Genomic DNA, 17,622 nt, shown 5'->3' with positions numbered 1-17,622 from the left:
GTGGGTTTTGTGTGAAAAATAAACACCAGACAAGAAAATAAGAATGTGCAGAGGAAATTTGCTGTGGTTTTAGCAGCCTGTGCTTGTTCAGCACAGGTGGAACAGCACCAGGGTGCCCAAATGCCCCTGGATTGGTGTGAAGAGTGAGAGGGCTGGGAAAGTGAGGGAGCTTGGCTGAGGGCAAGCATGAGAAAAATTGCATCAGCACTACAGTCAAGGATGCAAAAGTAAAACTTGAGCTGTGTTTCTAGAGAACAGCAGCCTGGAAGTGACTCAAAAGGCAAATGGTCTGCTTGAGTGAACTCTTTCCTGCTTTGTGTCACTGAGTTCCTTTCCCACCTCCAGACACCACTGAGACTTTGTGCTTGCAGAATTGTGTAAAACCCCCTTTGCACTGTCAGGTTAACTCCAGGAGGCTGTCCTGTCTGGGAGTGGTGCTGCAGACTCAGCTGCAGCAGTAATGGTGCTTTGTGGGTCAGCAGGAGCAGGGTCCTGCTCTGATGACCTGTGTTTTATGGGCTTGTTTCTGGCTGTCAGACCACAAGGTGAGGGAGTTGGGATTTCCTATGTGTACCCATGTGCATACAGAGAAATAAGTTCGGTGGAAGTTAGGAAAGTGTGTCTATGTGTATGATTTTCTTCCCTAAATTTGCAGCTGACACTAGGTGAGGAAAAACTGTATTTGAAGGGTATCTTCCTCTGTCCCTCCTTGTCATGAAAAGGAGCAGTGTTTCCCATCATTTTTCAGGAATCCTAAGTGATGATAAAGTGAGACAAATTTTATTACTATGTTTGTGTGTATGAGTTGAATCCAGGCAAGTACAAGTTGTCATTCCAAAGAAATACTGAGGAGCTACTCCTGTCCCACATGGCCAGTGAACAGGACAGTCCAGTTTGGCTGGATGCAGGATAACAGCTCCAGCAGAGCTCCTGGAGATTCAGGCTCTGCAGGCACTTACCATAATGGGGGCTCAGAAGAAAAGAGTGAAGAGATCACAGAATGGTTTGGGTTGGCAGGGACTTTAAACACCATCCAGTTTCAACCCCCTGCCATGGGCAGGGATACCTTTCACCTGACCAGGTTGCTCCAAGCCCCACCCAATCTGGCCTTGAACACTTCCAGGGATAATTCACAGCTTCTCTGGGCAACCTGTGCCAATGCCTCACCATCCCATGGCCAAGAATTTTTTCCTTACATCTCATCTTTATCTCTTCTCTCAGTTTAAAACTGTTCCCCTTGTCCCTATCTACCTGTGTAAAAAGTTCTTGTCCCTCTTTTTTATAATGACCCTTTTAATACTGGCAGTGTCCACATACAGATAAAAAAGAAAATTCCCTGGAACACTTCATCCAGGGCTTACTAAGGGAGTGTGAAGTAAAGCAAAGTGAAGTGCCCACCCTAAGGGTGACATCCTGAGTGCCCAAACCCTCGGTGAGGACCCCTTATTTTCAGAAGGGTTTTGTGGATGGTGAATGCTCTGTGCTGAACCAGACTGACCCCACCACTGTGGGCAAATTGAAAATGCCCTGATGAGGAGAAGAGGCAAAGGATGGAGCTGTTACAGCAGAAAGACTTAGAGGCAGATTTTTTTTAAAGTAATCAAAGCAAACAGTCTGCTGTGACAGAGGAGTGGAGGGGAAAGGGCTGTTCCCAAACTGCTGACGAGGATGTCTGAATTCAGGAGAGGGGTGGATGATCCCAGCTGCCTCCTTGCTGCAGCTGTTCACCCCTGACATCAGCAGAAGGGTGAGGTCCTCTGGACTTTGGAGAAGTTTATTCTGTTCGTGTTCTGCAGTTGTTTGGGGTCGAGCACCTCTGGACAGGGGGAGGTCAGAAGTAGCTGTCAGCAGCTCAGATGCCACAGGGGTGTCTGCCTCCTCCCTCAGCACTTCACTCATTGTAACATCTGTGCTTTCTGCTGCCTTCTTGCCTCACCTTTTCCTTAAGTAGTGGGCAGTCACTTTGGCCCATGTGTAAACTTGACCAAACCCCAGTGTTTGTGCTCCCCAGCCCTCTCCTGAACACCTCCAAGGAGTGAAAAGAGGCAGCCAGATGCTGATAGTGCCCTTGTGTCACTCTGCTCAAGTTGTGTCTCCCCTTTGTGTTTGTATCGTGCAGATCTGGGCCAGGTTCTTCCTTTCCAAGTGACAGAAAAAGGCAGATAATCTGTTTCACATTCAGTGCTGGAATAGACAGAATGAACTTGTTTCTGAATGAACCAGATGTATTTTTTAGGCAAAGTTCAAAAGGAAAAGGGACAGCATGATGGTGGACCCACTGAAATCAAAGAGGGAGCTGGATGAGCTCATTGCTTTATCCTCAGAGCTGAGGAGCCTGCTAACAAAGGCAGATAGATATTAAAAGTGCCTTCAAATGCCAATAAATTATTCTCCTTGGCATCTCTTCAGAGTTGGCAGTCTCCATAAATTCTCTTGCACAATTTGATTAAGCTTTGGCTTTCAGCATAAGGCTGATATTTAAATCTCTCTGTGAAGCTCCGTGCTGGATCTGTGTACACATTTTTCCTTTATTTTGTTTTTCAGAAATGCTTTCATCTTGCTTTTCCTGGTTGGCTCCACAACCACTGCTGCTAAAGCAGGGCTCTGGAGCATGTTGTTTCCCAGCTGGGGAGGAAGTCTGGAGTTTTAAATGATCTCTTGCCTAGACCATTTCTGCTGTAAACACACCCTGATGAGGTGACAGGGCTGTGCCCCACCACAGGTTGCCTTCTTACCTCTTTTGCTTGACCTTCTACATCCATATCTGTAACCTGCTGTCTCTTTCCCTCCAAATTCTTAAATAGCAAACAGCTTTCCCCAGTGATTTTAATCTCTTCTGTTGATTTATCACACCTTTTTCTCAAGCACTCCTCTTCCCTGCAGTGATAGTCCTATGCTTCTGAATAATTCACTCTGAAAGAAAACTACAGATATCTGTATAGAGCTTGCCAAGGCCAAATTCATCTTGAAATAGCCATTAAGTCTTTTACCATTCCTTTTCCAACAGGCTGAAATTAGCTTCTCATTTAAGTCAGCAGCGTGCAAGCTCAGATTTACTTCAGAAAAAGCTCCTGAAGCAGCCTATTGTAACATCAGGTGTGACTCATCCTCCTCTTTCCTGCCAGGGATGGGGGAAGGTGAAGGTGAATTCATAATGCCAACATTGTCTTCCCCATCTTTTTTTCCTCCTTACTCCCTGGTGCTCAGGAAGGAGCAATTCCCATGTCTGAGCCTAAGACTTGTGGCCCAGGCTCCTTCCTCAGCTCTGCCATATCTAAACTAATTTTGAAGACCCACAAAAGGGTTTTGGTGAAGTCCATTAAAATCCAGTCTTGGGGCAAATCCTAAGGATTCCTTTGAGAACCTTGGTCCAGCCTGGGTTTGGGAATGATTGCTGTATGATGGGGCCAGCTCTGGCAGAAGGGGCCAGTCCATCTAACTGGGAGGTCTTCACACTTTGATAGAGGTAACAAAACTCTGACTGACCGAACTGTCCAGGGCTTTAGGTCTTTTTCATCCCTCCAGCTTTCAACTTTATGACATGCTGTGTCTCCTCAGGAACTTTAAAATTAAAAGAATTGAAATACAACCAGGACTACAAAAAAAGCTTCTTTGAAGTATTTTTTTTCTTTATTGGACTTCACAGGTTTGTTCAGGGCACTTTAGTCCCCTTTGTACTTGACCCTATGTAAATAGACCACCCAGGGTTGTGTAACAGATTCCCAGTTCCTCTTGACAGGACTATCACAAAAGGATTAATTGTTTTCCCCTGCAACCCAAGGGAGATTTTACTCCTGCTTAAAATGAGAGTGGGATCATGCTCCCAGTCTGTTAATAAGTGTGATGCTCATTTTGCCTTCGTGTTTGTGCTACTCTGGTTGATGTATTGATTTAGTAATGGACCTGCATATCCCCATCCTGTACCTTTAGCCTGACTGTGGTAATTGAAAACCAGGATTTTGATGTTGTCTGAGCAGCCCCTGCAGCGGGTGACTCCTCAATTCTGAAAGCACAGTTTTTTTAGGGTTTCATCCTCACTAAAACATTTGTCAAATATTCCATATAGCCAATGATTGAAGTTAGTGTCTACTTATTATTACTTATTACAGAAGTACCAAAAGCAGAAGTGTCAAAAATCAGTAGTTATCCTCAGAGGTCAATGCACTTGATACTTGTGGTCTTTTTATTCTACGTTAGTGTTGATGAGTTTGTTGTTGAGTGGAGAGAGGCAAGGAAACAGGTAGATTTTAGCACAGTGAGGAGGAAGTTTGTAGCTATTCAGACAGCACTTAATTGTGGTAGTCAGCAAAGTCTCATCAGTTTACACCACTAGGAGATCTGGAGCCAGATGTGTCTGTCCCACATGGGAGTTGCTCTGTCCACCTGGGTTTATTTTGCTAGTCAGCCCACCTTGGTTTATTTTGCTGTTCTCTTGCTCAGCACTGTTTGCAATCCAGTGAATCCTTCTTGCTCCCTCGAGCTCTGTCTGGGCAGCATCGAGCAGCCATTTCTGCACCAGAGGAAAGTGAGATCAAATTTATCTGCTTAATACCCACTGCACTGACAGTTTGTCCTTCTTGCCTGGGGCTGGTACATTGGACATGTGACTTCTGTCATGCTTATTGTTACATTCTTCTGGCTTTTAGGGAGCTGGGCTGAAGACTTATTTTTACCTCCCTTCCCCTTTTTATCTGGAAAAGGAGATAACAGATATTTCACACTCTGTCTCTTCCTCCCCCCTCTCCTTAAAATGCTTTCAGGGCAGCCTTGTACTTCTGAACCCTGGCACTGTGCTGGCTGGACCTTCTCTGCACTGAAGGATTTCACCTGCTCCCAGTTTTGAGTAGCCAGGACTGCAGCGTGGGGGTGCCCACACCCTTGGGGTCACATCCTGCCTCAGCACCACCAGGAATGGCACTGGTAACAATCAGGGCTTCCAGCAATTGACCCTTCTGTGTGCAGGAGAGGAGCAGAAGCACCACATGGCCTCTGATGTCTGCAAATCCCCAGATGAGACAGAGGTGGCATTTGAGAGTGCCACGGTGACTCCAGACCTGCTCTCAGCAGAGCTCAGGGAAGGTCAGGAGGATTCCAGCTTCCAAGTGCCTGGCTCACAGCCACAGCCAGGCACTGGCTGAGCTGCCATAAGTACAAGGACTTCCATGGGACAGCTCTCTGACCACACCTTCTAGTGAAACTGGGCTGTGCTGCCTCCCTCACCTCTCGTAACCCACTTGTGTGTCCAAGGCCTGGATTGCTCTTGCTTGGGGAAATAAGGCACATTTGTGAGCATCACCTGGCAGGACTGGGATGGAGGCTGATGGGAGCTTTGCTCAAAAGAGGGAAAGACAACTCCAGCTCGAAATGAGCAGCTTTGTATTAAAAAAAAAAAAAAAAAAAAAAAGGAAAAAACAAAGAAAGATTCTTGGCTTAATACAAACATTAACGGACAGAACCATAGAACCATCTTTCTTCCTCTTTGTGTGAGGGCTAATGACACCCCAGACCGTGGGTTTGTTTGCCTTACATAATAGGCAGCCAAACTGTTTCCAGCAACTGCAGCATTCAGTTGAGAGATTCATGTAGGGAAGCCTTAATTAGAGTAATTGCTCTATTTATATAATGATTCCCTTTTGTCTCAGATCAAATGGATCTTTGAGAAATCTTATTTCCTTTCCAGTTAATTTCTGCCCTGTTAGTTAACTCACGAATCTTAATGAAGAGAAGTACCTTGGGTATCTCTGATCTGGTCTCCCTCATTACTGGGGGGGAGACTGTGGGGCGTTAATCTCCTGTGCTGCTGCTGGTACCAACATGGGAGAAATACCAACAGGCATGTTTTAAAACCATGACCAGGGAAATCTTCCATTCCTTTAACAGTTTGACTTGACTATTACAGTGCCACAATTTCAGTAGGGGCCCTGTGAGACATGAGGTGTGATGCAGAGGAGGTGACACTGAGGTACTGCCATCCTATCTGTGACAGGCTTCCTTTGGGCTCCTGGCAAAATAAAATGATGAATTTTTCTTGGTCTCTGTTCGCTGCCTGTATGATTGGGAATATCCTCCCTCTCTGCTGTGTGCTTGTGTTTGAAAGATAAACTGCTGGGACACAGGATTTCTCTTACAGGGTAAATACACCAGAGACCTGGTGGAAACTGGTGTGTCTAAACTGGTGGTTCTTTAGTACAAGAAGGAATGATTTCTTTCTTGTCCAGATGGCTGACAGTGTGAAGGGACTGGCTGAGGAGAAAGTTGTATTTCTCTTCCTGAAGTGCAGCACTCCTGTGACGGGATTGAGCCTTGTTAATGTTTTCCTAGAACGTGATGCAATTTCACGTAATCTGTGATATTACTCATGAAATTAATTGTCCTGATGCAAATAACACATAATCAGCTACGTAAAACAAATCAGGGATTCCAGTATTGAGAAAGGAGACTTGTAATTCAAGGAAATTAATGCAAGGAAGTGGCTGGTTTGTGCAAACATCCCTGCAGTGACTCCCAGGCCGTTAGACTGATTTGCAGACTCAGCCTCTTCAGACAGAAGTTGCAATGCTGCATGTGAGCAGCACTGGAAGAGTCCACCACAGCCTTGCCCAGTGTTGTAGGAGTCCTGGAGCCCTTCCCAGCATGGTCTGAGCCATGGGTGAAGGGGAGGACCAGCACAGATCCCCCTCACTTGCTGCAGACTGAGCTCCCAGGGCTGACACAGATTTTCCCCAATTGTTGGCACTGCTATTGCAGCATTTTTTCCTTGTAACTTCACCGGCCCTCTGTGGACTAATCCCCAGCTTTTAATTTCTTGTCATGGCTTGCTGCATTTTCTCTCACTAAACGTTTTCAAATGATCTCGTGAAGTCATGGTTTTGGCTCATGCCAGCTGCTGGTTTTGGCTGTGATGCTGCTGGGAGGGTTAGCTGAGGTCAGGGAGAGCCTTGCTCCAGTTTGCTGCTCAGCAAACTGGTGTAGCCCAAAGGATCCCAGTCTGAGGATGCTCCCAAGGGGCTCCTTACCCTGGGAATGGGGTAATTTCCCATGGCTGGATGTGGTCACAGAGCAAGGGCTTGACAGCCTGATTCAGGTTTGAGCTTGATAGTGTTGTTATTGGTTTTGCTGGGAGGCATCTTGGATTTGGGTTTCTTTTTGCTCTGGTTTGCCTTGTTGTTGTTACTGTTAATTTTTTTTTTAATTTGTGTTTCTTCGTTTCTTTATCTGTGTGCCAGAGGCTGAGGTTTGTGCTGCATTCATGGTTATTGTGGAAAAATAGAGATAATTAAGCATTAGGAGATGACATCTTTCCATAAAAAGCTTTCTGTTGAGCATCTCTCACCACCTGCAATGAAAGGTTGTCCTTGGAAGGACATGGAGGGTTATCAAACCTGTGAAGCTAGTGTCAACCTCTGGCCTTCCCAGGAATGCCAGAACAGCAAACACTTGTAAGACATTTTCCAGCTGTTTTTGAGTGCAGCCAAGGGGATCACGGGGAAGAGGAGCTACACTTCTGAAACCCTTTCCCCTGTGTGTGCAGAGGACAATGTCTGTGCAGTCTCAGCAGTTCACCCCTCCTGCTGCACAAGAGCCTCTCACATAGTCAGGACAGGGGCATGGGCTGCAGATACTCATTTCAGAGATGGAGACTGAGCTAATTTAAGTTTTTCAGAAGCCTTAAGCTCTTTGCTCTGCTGTTAGTGCCGTCAGACAGCAGAGGCAGCACGAGATGGTCTGCCAGATGCTGCCCTGCTGCAGCAGAGAAATGTCAGTGCTGCCTCAGGCAGGGAGGAAGCAGGATTAATGGGTTTTGGAGCTTTGAGAGGTCATTGGAGTCTTTTGGGTTTTTCTGCCTATTGGGCAACATAAACTGAAAATTCATCATTTCTGTGTCAGTGCAATAATTCCTGGTGAATTCCAATAGTGTTTGAAAGGCTTTGTTATTCATTTTGATGCAAGCGAGCTTCAAAAATTTCATTCTGTCATTTTATATACCTCTTACAACAGAGCAGGCAGCTGTTCCAGTGCAGAACATCGGTGTGTCTCTGTTGGAGTCATCATTGGCACTCCTGCTTTTCAGCCCAGATAAAGACTGGAACCACTTCCCTGAGAAACACACCCCATTCACCCGACTGTGATGGATCTGCCACCTCCAAAATTCACCAGGAGATTTTATGTGAGGGAGGAGCAGCCATGGCCAGCCTGTGGTTTTCCATCACAGCCCCTGGGTGCAGAGGTGTGTGTGCATCCCCAGGCTGGGTAACCTGGCACGGTGCTGCACTGCCCACACTGCAGGGCTGTGTTTCATGTGCCACATTGCTCAGAGCCCCATCCAGCCTGACCTTGAGTTCTTCCAGGGATGAGGAATTCTCTGGGCAGCCTGTTCCACATTTTTGCTGAAGCAGACCAAGTGTGAGTTTGACTGCCATGGAAGGGGAGCCTCTTCACGTTGTGTTCATACTCCTGGTAGAGTGCATGGCCTGTAACTCACTTCCAAGGTCCTGCTAGCCTGTGTTGGGTGCTTCCAGCACCTGGGAAACAGGCTTTGAGAGTCCTCTCCAGCGTGGTTCATGATGCTGTGGGGTCACTGCAGCCCCTTGTGCTTCTCAGCCCTGTTTTTACACAGCCAGAGAGGCAGCAGCACTGACCATAGGTCAGCTCATTCCTGTTGGAGGCAAGGAATAATTCAGAGGGGTCTTGTGGAAACCTGGCATCAGTTTCAGGAGCCAACCAGGGAAATGTGCTCCAGCAGTAGATAAATTCTTCACTCTTCTCCTGCCTCCTTTGTGGGGTGGATGGTGCCTAGAGTTACCCAGCTGAGGTTTCCCAGTCTCTGGGTCCAATGGACAAACCAGAGCTGGCCACTTGAATTTGAACAATTTTGGTTTGAATATTGTTTTATTTTCTCAGACCTCGAAACAGCCCACCTTAAGGGATGGCCTTTGCCTAATCCTCATTGTCCTAACAAAAAGGGTGTTTTAAGCAGCCAGGAATGAATTTGTGTTGGCTCTTCACTTGTTGCATTGGATTTCTTTGCTTGGTGCAGTTTTGGCATCGCATGGAATGCATCAAGCAAATAAGAATATAAACATACTTTTATATCACAGGACTCTGAACTGGTCTGGAAATGGGCAGTTGGGTTCAGGTTTTGGTCTTATATGGTTGGGCATGAATGGGAACCCAAGCAAAGTTTGTTGCCAGTCCTTTTCAGAGTTTATTTACTTTTATGATTATTTTTTTCCCTTTCCACATTTAACAGAAAGTTCCTGGTGTAATGGAGGTGGCGGTAGGGCAGGAGCCAGGAGACATGTGATGTATTCCCAGATCTTCTCTCTATTTTTTTCTTGTCTTTTTGGAATGTTTCAGTCTATACAACTCCCAGCAGCAGCAAGCTCTGGTCTTGTTTGAGCTTTCTAGGTGTTCTAGCAATGCAAATAAGAGCTAGTGAGGTGCAGATATCCATCTGTGGGGACAAAGAATGAATCTCTAGAGAAAGATGGGGCTGCCAGGAGGTTTTTGGTCTGTTTTGCAAAACAAAGAAGCCTAGTTCAAGGCTTGCAAAGGCTTGTCTGAACCAGGTCTCTCAGAGATTTTGGCTTGACCCATTTCTTGTTTGGAAACCAAACTGTTTCTGGGGATATCACTATCCCACAGAAATGTTGGGGCAGTCTCTTGGGAAAGAAATTGTGTTGAAGTTCTGCTGGTAGAAAGGGTGAAGAACAGGCTGGAGGGTTTGAGAGACACAGAAGTTCTGCCTGTCCTTGGGCCTGACCCTGGAAATGCTGCATCACCTGGGGCTGAAGAGTTCAGAGGTTCTTCCAGAGGAGCATGGGGAGAGCTCAGCTGCAGCAGCCACCTCCTCCTACAAATCTGGGTGCACCTGGCAGCTCTTTCTACTGATGTTTTGGGTAGGTAGAATGCTGGAAAATGCAGGTTCTGTTGTGGGGAATCCTGTGGCACCACATGACCTCAAAAGGTTCAGGGGTCAGAGTAGAGCTGGGGGGTTTGTGCTGATGCCAAAGGTGCAAGGTGAGCTGCAAGGTGTCAGCTAAAGGTGCCCCACCTGCTTCGTCCCTGTACCCCCTCAGAATGGGGTGTTGGGGAGAATTCTATCAATCAGGCAGTCCTCTTTCTCCTCCCCACCTTCTCTCTAGATGGGGAATGACTAGACCCTTTATGCACTTGTCCTAGGAGGGTTTGTACCTTGTGAAAGACTCCTGCAGTCAGAATGAAGTTGGTCTCTCGCCGCACCTCCCCTTTTCATTCCCCCATTGCTGAGATGCAGCAGACTTGGCCATTCCCAAACAGTGACTGATTGTCTGCTTTGGCTGGTTCAGCTGTTTGCTAAACATAATGCTCTTTCATCTTCCAGGAAATCGTCTGGACACCTCCACCGGAGTGCAGCTTGCTTTATGCTGCTGTTTCAATAGGCAAATAAAAGCAGCTATTTTCCCAGTTTAAACATAACCCGATTTCTCCAGTGAATTGGAAATACTTGGGGGAAGGGGAAAGATTGTTTATTACTGAATTTTCAAGAACTGTAATTCTAAATTAACAAGCCAACCAGCTCTTTTCCTTCCTGGGGAAAGGATTCTCCTCCTCCCCTTTATGAATATCCACAGCACTCACACTTCATCATTTTCATCAGGACCTGAAGCGCACCCACCGGGGCCCTCTCACACCATCTGTGTGATGTATGGCTTTCCTCATTGCTCCCTGGCAAGTCAGGGCACTTTGGCTGAGATTTGAGATTTCTTTTTTGCTGGCAGCAGAATAAAAATGTTACAAAATGAAATCCTTTATTGGAGTTTCAGCAGCAAGAGAGGAGACAGTCACCTGTCTGCTCCCATCAGCTCAGGGTCAGAGGGCTCTAAAAGCCAGAGCCTTGCCTGTTTTCCTCTGTTTCCTGAGATGACAGGAAGGAAAGTGTAGGCATCTGGCAGGGCTTCAGCAGGGAGAGGTTTAGGAAAAAGGCACAGCTCAGGACTGACTCCAGGCCAAAGCCTGGCTGGCTGCTGGGTGGCATTTGAGAGAAAGTTTGTACTCCTGAGAAATTAACACAGAAACAAATAATGACCAAACACACTGGGCAATATCTGTAATATTGCAAATGATGCAATTCAACTTTCTTCTCTTACTGTGGTAATCAAGGATTTCACCAAAAGCAAACGGACCATGGAGAAATACACCCCAACTTCTTCCTCTGGGGAGCGAGTCAAGTTCCTTGCACGCGGTTCCATTACGAGGAACTTGAGAAGTCCGGCCAGCAGCTGGGTTCAACAGGAAAGCTGAGGACAAGCTTTTGTGTGGCTGCTAATGGCTCCCTCTCCCGTGGCCGTGCCGGATGGGAGGGAACAAATGGCCCTTTCTGTTTTGCAGTTCATGACCAAGAACCCCACGATGCGGCTGGGCAGCCCCGGGCTGGGCGGCGAGAGCGCGATCCTGCGGCACCCCTACTTCAAGGAGCTGGACTGGGACCTGCTGAACCGGCGGCAGATGGAGCCCCCCTTCAGGCCCCGCATCGTACGTGGGGAGGAGGGCTGGGGGAAAGGGATCCCTCGGGATTTTTCCCCTCTTTTTGCCTCTGTAAGCAGATTTATTCCCCTGAGACAGGAAAGAGGTGAAGGAAGGGAAGTGTGGCCTCTCACCCTGGCTTGGCTGCTGCTTGGCCGCCTGGTCAGCTACCTCTTTTCCCTTCCATGCTGGATTTTCAAAGGCAGCTCAGTGAAAAGATGCAGATTTGTAAAAGCAGCTGCAGCAGGGTAGGCACTAAAGTACCCTTTGGCTTGCCCCAAAGATAAAACAGGGTAAGTAATCCTCATCCTGCTCACTCCACCTACCCCTCCACAAGCAGGGCTGTCTCTCCCTTGTGTCTCTGTGTCTGTTCAGCACCCAGCACAGTGCTCCCTGCTCAGGCCACTGTCAGTGAGTGCTTCAAATGGCAGAGAGGCTGCACAGGAGACAGTGCTGTCCCCAGTGGTGCCACACAGCCCTCAGGATGCTGTGTGAGAGAAGAGCACTGCTCTTCATGGACAGCCTTTCCGGGCTTGTCACTGTGGCTTCCTTGTCTTTCAAGTTATTGCCTGGGGTGGCTTGTCTCATGCTGTGGCCACTCTGCGAGCTCTCAGGGACAATGATCCACCCAGTCCTGCTCCCTGAACACTGGGTGCAGGATCAGGTACGTGGGGAGGTGTGACCCACTGGTCTGTACATACTCACCTGCTGTGAAGAAGAAATCTGAGATGAAGAAGCTGAGATGTACATGCAAGAATTATTCCTTCTCACTCCAGTCCCCTCTACTCAACTGTCACTTCCACCTCAAAAGGCTCTCTGAATTGTCTGACAGGTGGGGCAGAGGCTCAGTTACCCTTGGACTCTTCTTGTCTTTGTGCCTGTTTGTTCCACCACACAACTCAGAATCTTGAGTTGCCCCTTAGCCTGAATCAAAGACTAAGGCAGCCTGCTCAATCTGTCACAAGCTGGGCAGGATCTGGGAATGTTAGACTTCAATGTCAATAAATTTTATTGACCTCAATGTCAATAAAATATCTTGCTCTGAGTGCAGGAAAAACACACCTCATGAAAATGTGCCACGAACACAGTTTGTGTGTGTGCATTCTATACAGCCCCACTCTGTGGCACACAGTAAGGAATCCAGCACCTGGAGGCCAGCCATTTGTCTTCCCACAGCCCAATAATTCAGTATTGTGCAAGTTTAATGGCTGGCACTAAGAGGAGTGCCCTCTACCCCCTCCCCAAAACCCAGCTGAGACACTCTGCAGATGAGGAGGGACTGTGTGGAGTCAGCCAGTTGGGAACACAGCTGGAAACTGCACAGGGTCTGTGCTGCCACTTGAGGGGAGGAACTGATTTATGTTCCCTGCCATGTCTGGCCAAGGAAGCCCCCAGAGTTGCTGTCAGTTAAATTTGAGAGGGGGTTCCCTGTGAGAACCTTCAGAGTCTGGAAAAGGCTTTGCTCTGTGAGGGGCTTAGTGGGGGTAGCTGCTCCTACTCCAAGCCCCGAAAAAGCTCTCAGTCAGCTCAGCCTGGGTTATGGAAGTGATGGTTCAATGCACTCACATACAGAGCAAGGATCAAGCAGATGATACATGCTTTTGACGTGTCTTCCCTTTGTGTTTTCCATTTGACAGAAATCCAAAGATGATGTGAGCAACTTTGATCCAGATTTTATAAAAGAGGAGCCTATCCTGACCCCCATTGAAGAAGGGATCCTTCCAATGATAAACCAAGATGAATTTAGACACTTTTCTTTCACCAGCCCAGAAATGTATGAATAGCTGTGGCTCTGGAGAAAAGTTACTGAGAGGACTGGGAGGAAATCAAATGAAAACCAAGTCTACCAGTAGTTTCATTCTCAAGGAGTAGCAGTGCACTGACTGGCACAATACAGCAGCACCACTGTCAGTGTTACCTTAATGTGAAATTGAAACCTTCCTGTGTTTGTAGGACTTCTGCAGCTCTTGGATCAAATATTGACAGGGTGGAACAAACATGATATTGTAAATAGCTGCTGCAGACAGAGCTTTGGATGCTGAGCTGGTTGGCTCAGCCTCAATGTTACCGCTTGCACTGGATTCGAGGAGTCGGCTTGAGCATGAAACAAGTGTCTTGCAGCCCTGAGCCAAACAGACTTGTTACAATGCTGATTGTTTGCAAGACTCTTCTGAGGAGTCCCAGCACTGTCCAGCGTTTTGGAGACGTCATCCAACATTCCGTGGCCTGACTGAACCAGATGTTCCTACTGACTTTACCTGTTTCCTGCAGTATTTATTTCTTTCCAAAGCACAAATGGCTCTTTTTTGACACTGTTTGGGTTCCCATGTGAAATATTTAATTGTGCTGACTAGTAGAAGGAAAAAAAAAAAACAAACAAATGCCCTGTGCCCCACGCAGATTCTTCCAAATCAAAAGGAAGTCATGTGCTCGTAGTGTTTTACTCTTTGTGCGTGTTGAAAAGTTTTAGTGTTTGCATTCTGTGAAATGCCTTTTTACATCATGCATCTTCAATGCTCCTTTATTTGCCTCCCAGCTGTTTTCAACTATAATGTAACTTGTTGTACTGTTTATTTAGGCCCTTTCTATTTAATTATGTTACACAGAGCCCCTTTTGTGGGTTTAGTGCCTCATTAAAATTTTGATCCAAAGTGGTAGCACTTAAATTATTTGTAGCATTATTGCGATGGGAGCCGCAGAGCTGGCAAGCTGCTTGAAGGCAGGGTTGTCAACAAACAGGTAACACAGAAGGACAGCTTTTCTCCCATGAGAGTGATAAACCTTATCTAAAGATACACAGTGACTTGGTTTGGATTGAAGAGCTCATTACTCACAGGGCACTTCTTATTGGTTGCATCCTCAGGCTTCTGCCACAGGCAGACTGAGATGATTTTTCAGTGCAGATTTTAGAACCCAGATGCTCTGGGAGATGGTTCTGTGCTTTTCCTGTTCTCCTGGAAGCTGGATGATTTTTCTGAAGCTCCTTTGCACTCCTTGCTGGGCTTGAAGCTGTATGACAGTTTTATAGCCTCTTCTTTGAGCAGATATGAATTCCTGGAGAAGGAAAAGGATTCTAACCTCTTGCAAAGCTGATGATGTTTGTAGAGGGCTCCTCACATGCTTTCATTTGAGAGAAGGGTGAGGTGCAGCAGAGAGGAACAGTTCTGCACAGACATTGGCCCACTGCAGCTGTGAAAGTTGTGTAGGGGAGCAGGAGCCTTGAGCATGGAAATTACAGAGGTACAGCACAGACCCACTGGTCTGTCCATGCTCACCTGCTGTGAAGAAGAAATCTGAGATGAGGAAGCTGAGATGTACATGCAAGAATTATTCCTTCCCACTCCAGTCCCCTCTACTCGACTGAGTCACTTCTACCTCGAAAGCATCTCTGATTTGTCTGACAGGTGGGGCAGGGGCTCAGTTACCCTTGGATTCTTCTTGTCTTTGTGCCTGTGTGTTCCACCAGTTCTCCCTCTTTCTTTCCTGTGTCTCCTCTTCCAGTAAGCACAGCTTCATCCTCTGATCTCCCTTCCCTTCCATGGGCACATTCTGGCCACATTGCAGCCCATCCCTTTGCTGGTGTGTAGCTACCCAGCTCCTCCAAAGCAGGGAAAGAGAGGAAGGAAGGACAGGCTGTGTTGTATAAGCGGGAGAAAAAGAGCAGATTTCCAGAAAAATGATCCCAGAACCAGTCCTGCAGGCTGGCTTGAGTTCTTTTCCCATATAGGAAGAAGCAGTACAGGGATGGATGCATTTGCATGAGGGGGCCACTGTGGCACCTTGTTCACATGTGAGTGATGTGGTGTGCCCCCATCTGGTGCAGCTGTGACCCAAAGCAATTCCTCACTCCAATTCCTTCTCAGTTTTCTGGGATTACAACTGCAGAAGTGCTCGATGGCCAAGGTGTAAGTGCAGATAAATGGGCCACCAAGAGTGGGAGCCCCAAACTGTCTGAATTTTGTGTTAGTGGCTTTTTGACTCTCAAAAGAAGTCTTCTGCTTTTGACTCTGCTGTGTGCAGCCTCTCCTTCCCTGGTGCTCAGTGCTGGAGAATGGTGATAGACCTTTTTTTGCCTGCACAGTGACATCATCCCAGGGTTTCATTGGTTGTGTTATTCTTTGGGGCTCAGGAGATCTTATGGAATAGTTCCTGCTGCAGAAGGTCCTGCCACAGCGTTTTCTTCAGCATCAAAACATGGTACCATTTCCATGGCCCCAGGATCTGAGACTTTACATCACTGACAGCATGAAGAATGTGCAGTAGTCACCTTTGGAGAGCTTTATTGGTGTGTCAATATTATATCATATTTTATATCAATGCTCAACAACCAGTCTGTGTCCTAAAAGCTTGGAGAGTGAGAACTAAGTCAGCTCTGGGGGTGGTCTGTTAGAATTGTGGTGAACTGCAAACCAGAAAGCTTGTGCATTTCTGGAGGATATAAGATGGTATTTTGGAGAGCAGGAAAGCTTTCACCGTGGCCAGCCAGTACCTGCTTCTTGGCTTAATGGGGCAGGGTTCAAGTGACAAAGGGAGTTTTCCCCCCAGCTTCACTTTTCATTGATTTAAAGTGGCATCAGGGTCACTGCACCTTTCCATCACCCTTGGTGCAAATTCATTGGCAATTCTGTGATTGGACTTGGAAGCCTGAGGTTCTGCTATATAGGAATTTTCTTGATTGTCAGTTTTCACCTGGATCCTGATTTGTAAATTAGGGCAGCTCTTCCCCTCCATTGCCTGCCTGGAACTCAAATGTCTGGGTAATGCTTTCAGCCACTGGAATCAGCAGATCCTGAGTCAGCCACATTTGGCCAAGATCCCTGAACTCTCCCATATGTTTTATGAGGAGCTGCCATTTCAGTTGAGTTCCCTGAGACTCTGTCAGCAGTATGGATGAAGATCAGCTCAATAAAAAGTATCAATGCAATAGCTTTGCTTTTGAAAAAACTAGATTAGTGTTTGCCCTGCCATTGAATATGTAAATAAATATTGATTTATTAAAGAAAGGAAAAAATCAAGCAAGGGTACAAAACTCAAGAGTTTTCCAGGAGCTACTTGGCAGCTTTTTTGGCTTCATTGCTTGCCTCAGTGGATGCAAGATGGTTTTAGTCTGTTAATTTGCTTCTGGCTTTAGAAGTATATTAAGCTGGCAGCCACAAGTTTGTAAGGTTTAAAGCATAAAATGCTTGTATTCACTCCAGTGTGAAAACTGGCAATTGAGCAAATTGTATTTAGTTCCCTTTGCACTGCTTTTAGTGCTTGCATGAAAAAAGAAGATCCCTTTGATGTCTGTAAATTTGTGTTTGGTGCAATCCTTTCATTTTCAAAGAGGTTCATGAAGTCTAGCTATAAAATTCAGTGGCCTACGTCTCCTTCAAGGCCTTTGAAAGTTGAGGGTAAGAAGCAGATGGTCTGGGATGAAGAGATGAAAATCATCTTGCAACTGCTCATGCTGGCTGTGCTGCCAAAGCCATCGTTTTAAATACCGCTGCTTGATAGGCAATGGAAAAAATCTCACAGACTTCCAGTGCCCAAGGGATTTTAAGGTTAAAAAATTCAATTCTAACTGCTGGCTGAGGATGCTTTGAATGCATTCCCAAGGACTGGCACAGGCTCCTCACTCCTTGTGAAGTCCTAAATGCTTTGCAACAGTAGTTTTTCCCTTGGAGCTGCGTGCTCCTCCTTCAGAAGCTGCTCTTTCTCCAGTCAGAATTGAGAACAGCTCCCATGGCTGTGGTATGGCAATGGACTTGATTAGCAAAGCCCAGAGCCAGAGCAGTGAAATGAAAACGTTTCTGGGATCATCTGCTCTGTCCCTTGGCCAGAAGGGGAAGAGCTGTTCACTGCTGCCTGCTCTCCCTTGGTTTGTTCAGCTGCTCAGGCGTGTGGCCAGAAGGTTTCTGCTCCTCCCCAGGGAGACCATTTCACAGCTTTTACAACTCTTCCTGCTAAGTAAATGTCCTGATATTTGGAAATGACATGAATGAGATGAAAATCTGTCTTATCATGCCATTAGGAATCTCATTGGAAGCTGCAAGTTGGGGTTTGTATTACTAAATATATACAGGGTTGCCAAACCAAAGCATTCAGAAATGATGAGTCAGGTTGTCTGAAAATTGC

At 46.6% G+C, this 17,622-nt stretch overlaps 1 protein-coding gene across 1 annotated transcript in view; it reads left to right on the top strand.

The window, feature by feature from the left end:
- The window catches only part of PRKCH (protein kinase C eta), a 112,915-nt gene extending 98,759 nt beyond the window's left edge, over positions 1–14,156 (top strand). Inside the window, exons 13-14 of the mRNA XM_021554501.3 lie at positions 11,371–11,514; positions 13,143–14,156. Of these exons, the coding sequence (XP_021410176.1) occupies positions 11,371–11,514; positions 13,143–13,289 (291 nt within the window). The 3' untranslated portion in view covers positions 13,290–14,156. The remainder of the gene's footprint in view (positions 1–11,370; positions 11,515–13,142) is intronic.
- The last annotated feature ends 3,466 nt before the right edge of the window (positions 14,157–17,622 follow it).

The sequence above is a fragment of the Lonchura striata genome, chromosome 5, assembly GCF_050655825.1.
Source record: "Lonchura striata isolate lonStrDom1 chromosome 5, ASM5065582v1, whole genome shotgun sequence".
Lineage (NCBI taxonomy): Eukaryota > Metazoa > Chordata > Aves > Passeriformes > Estrildidae > Lonchura > Lonchura striata.
This window is presented reverse-complemented; position numbering and strand designations above follow the sequence as displayed.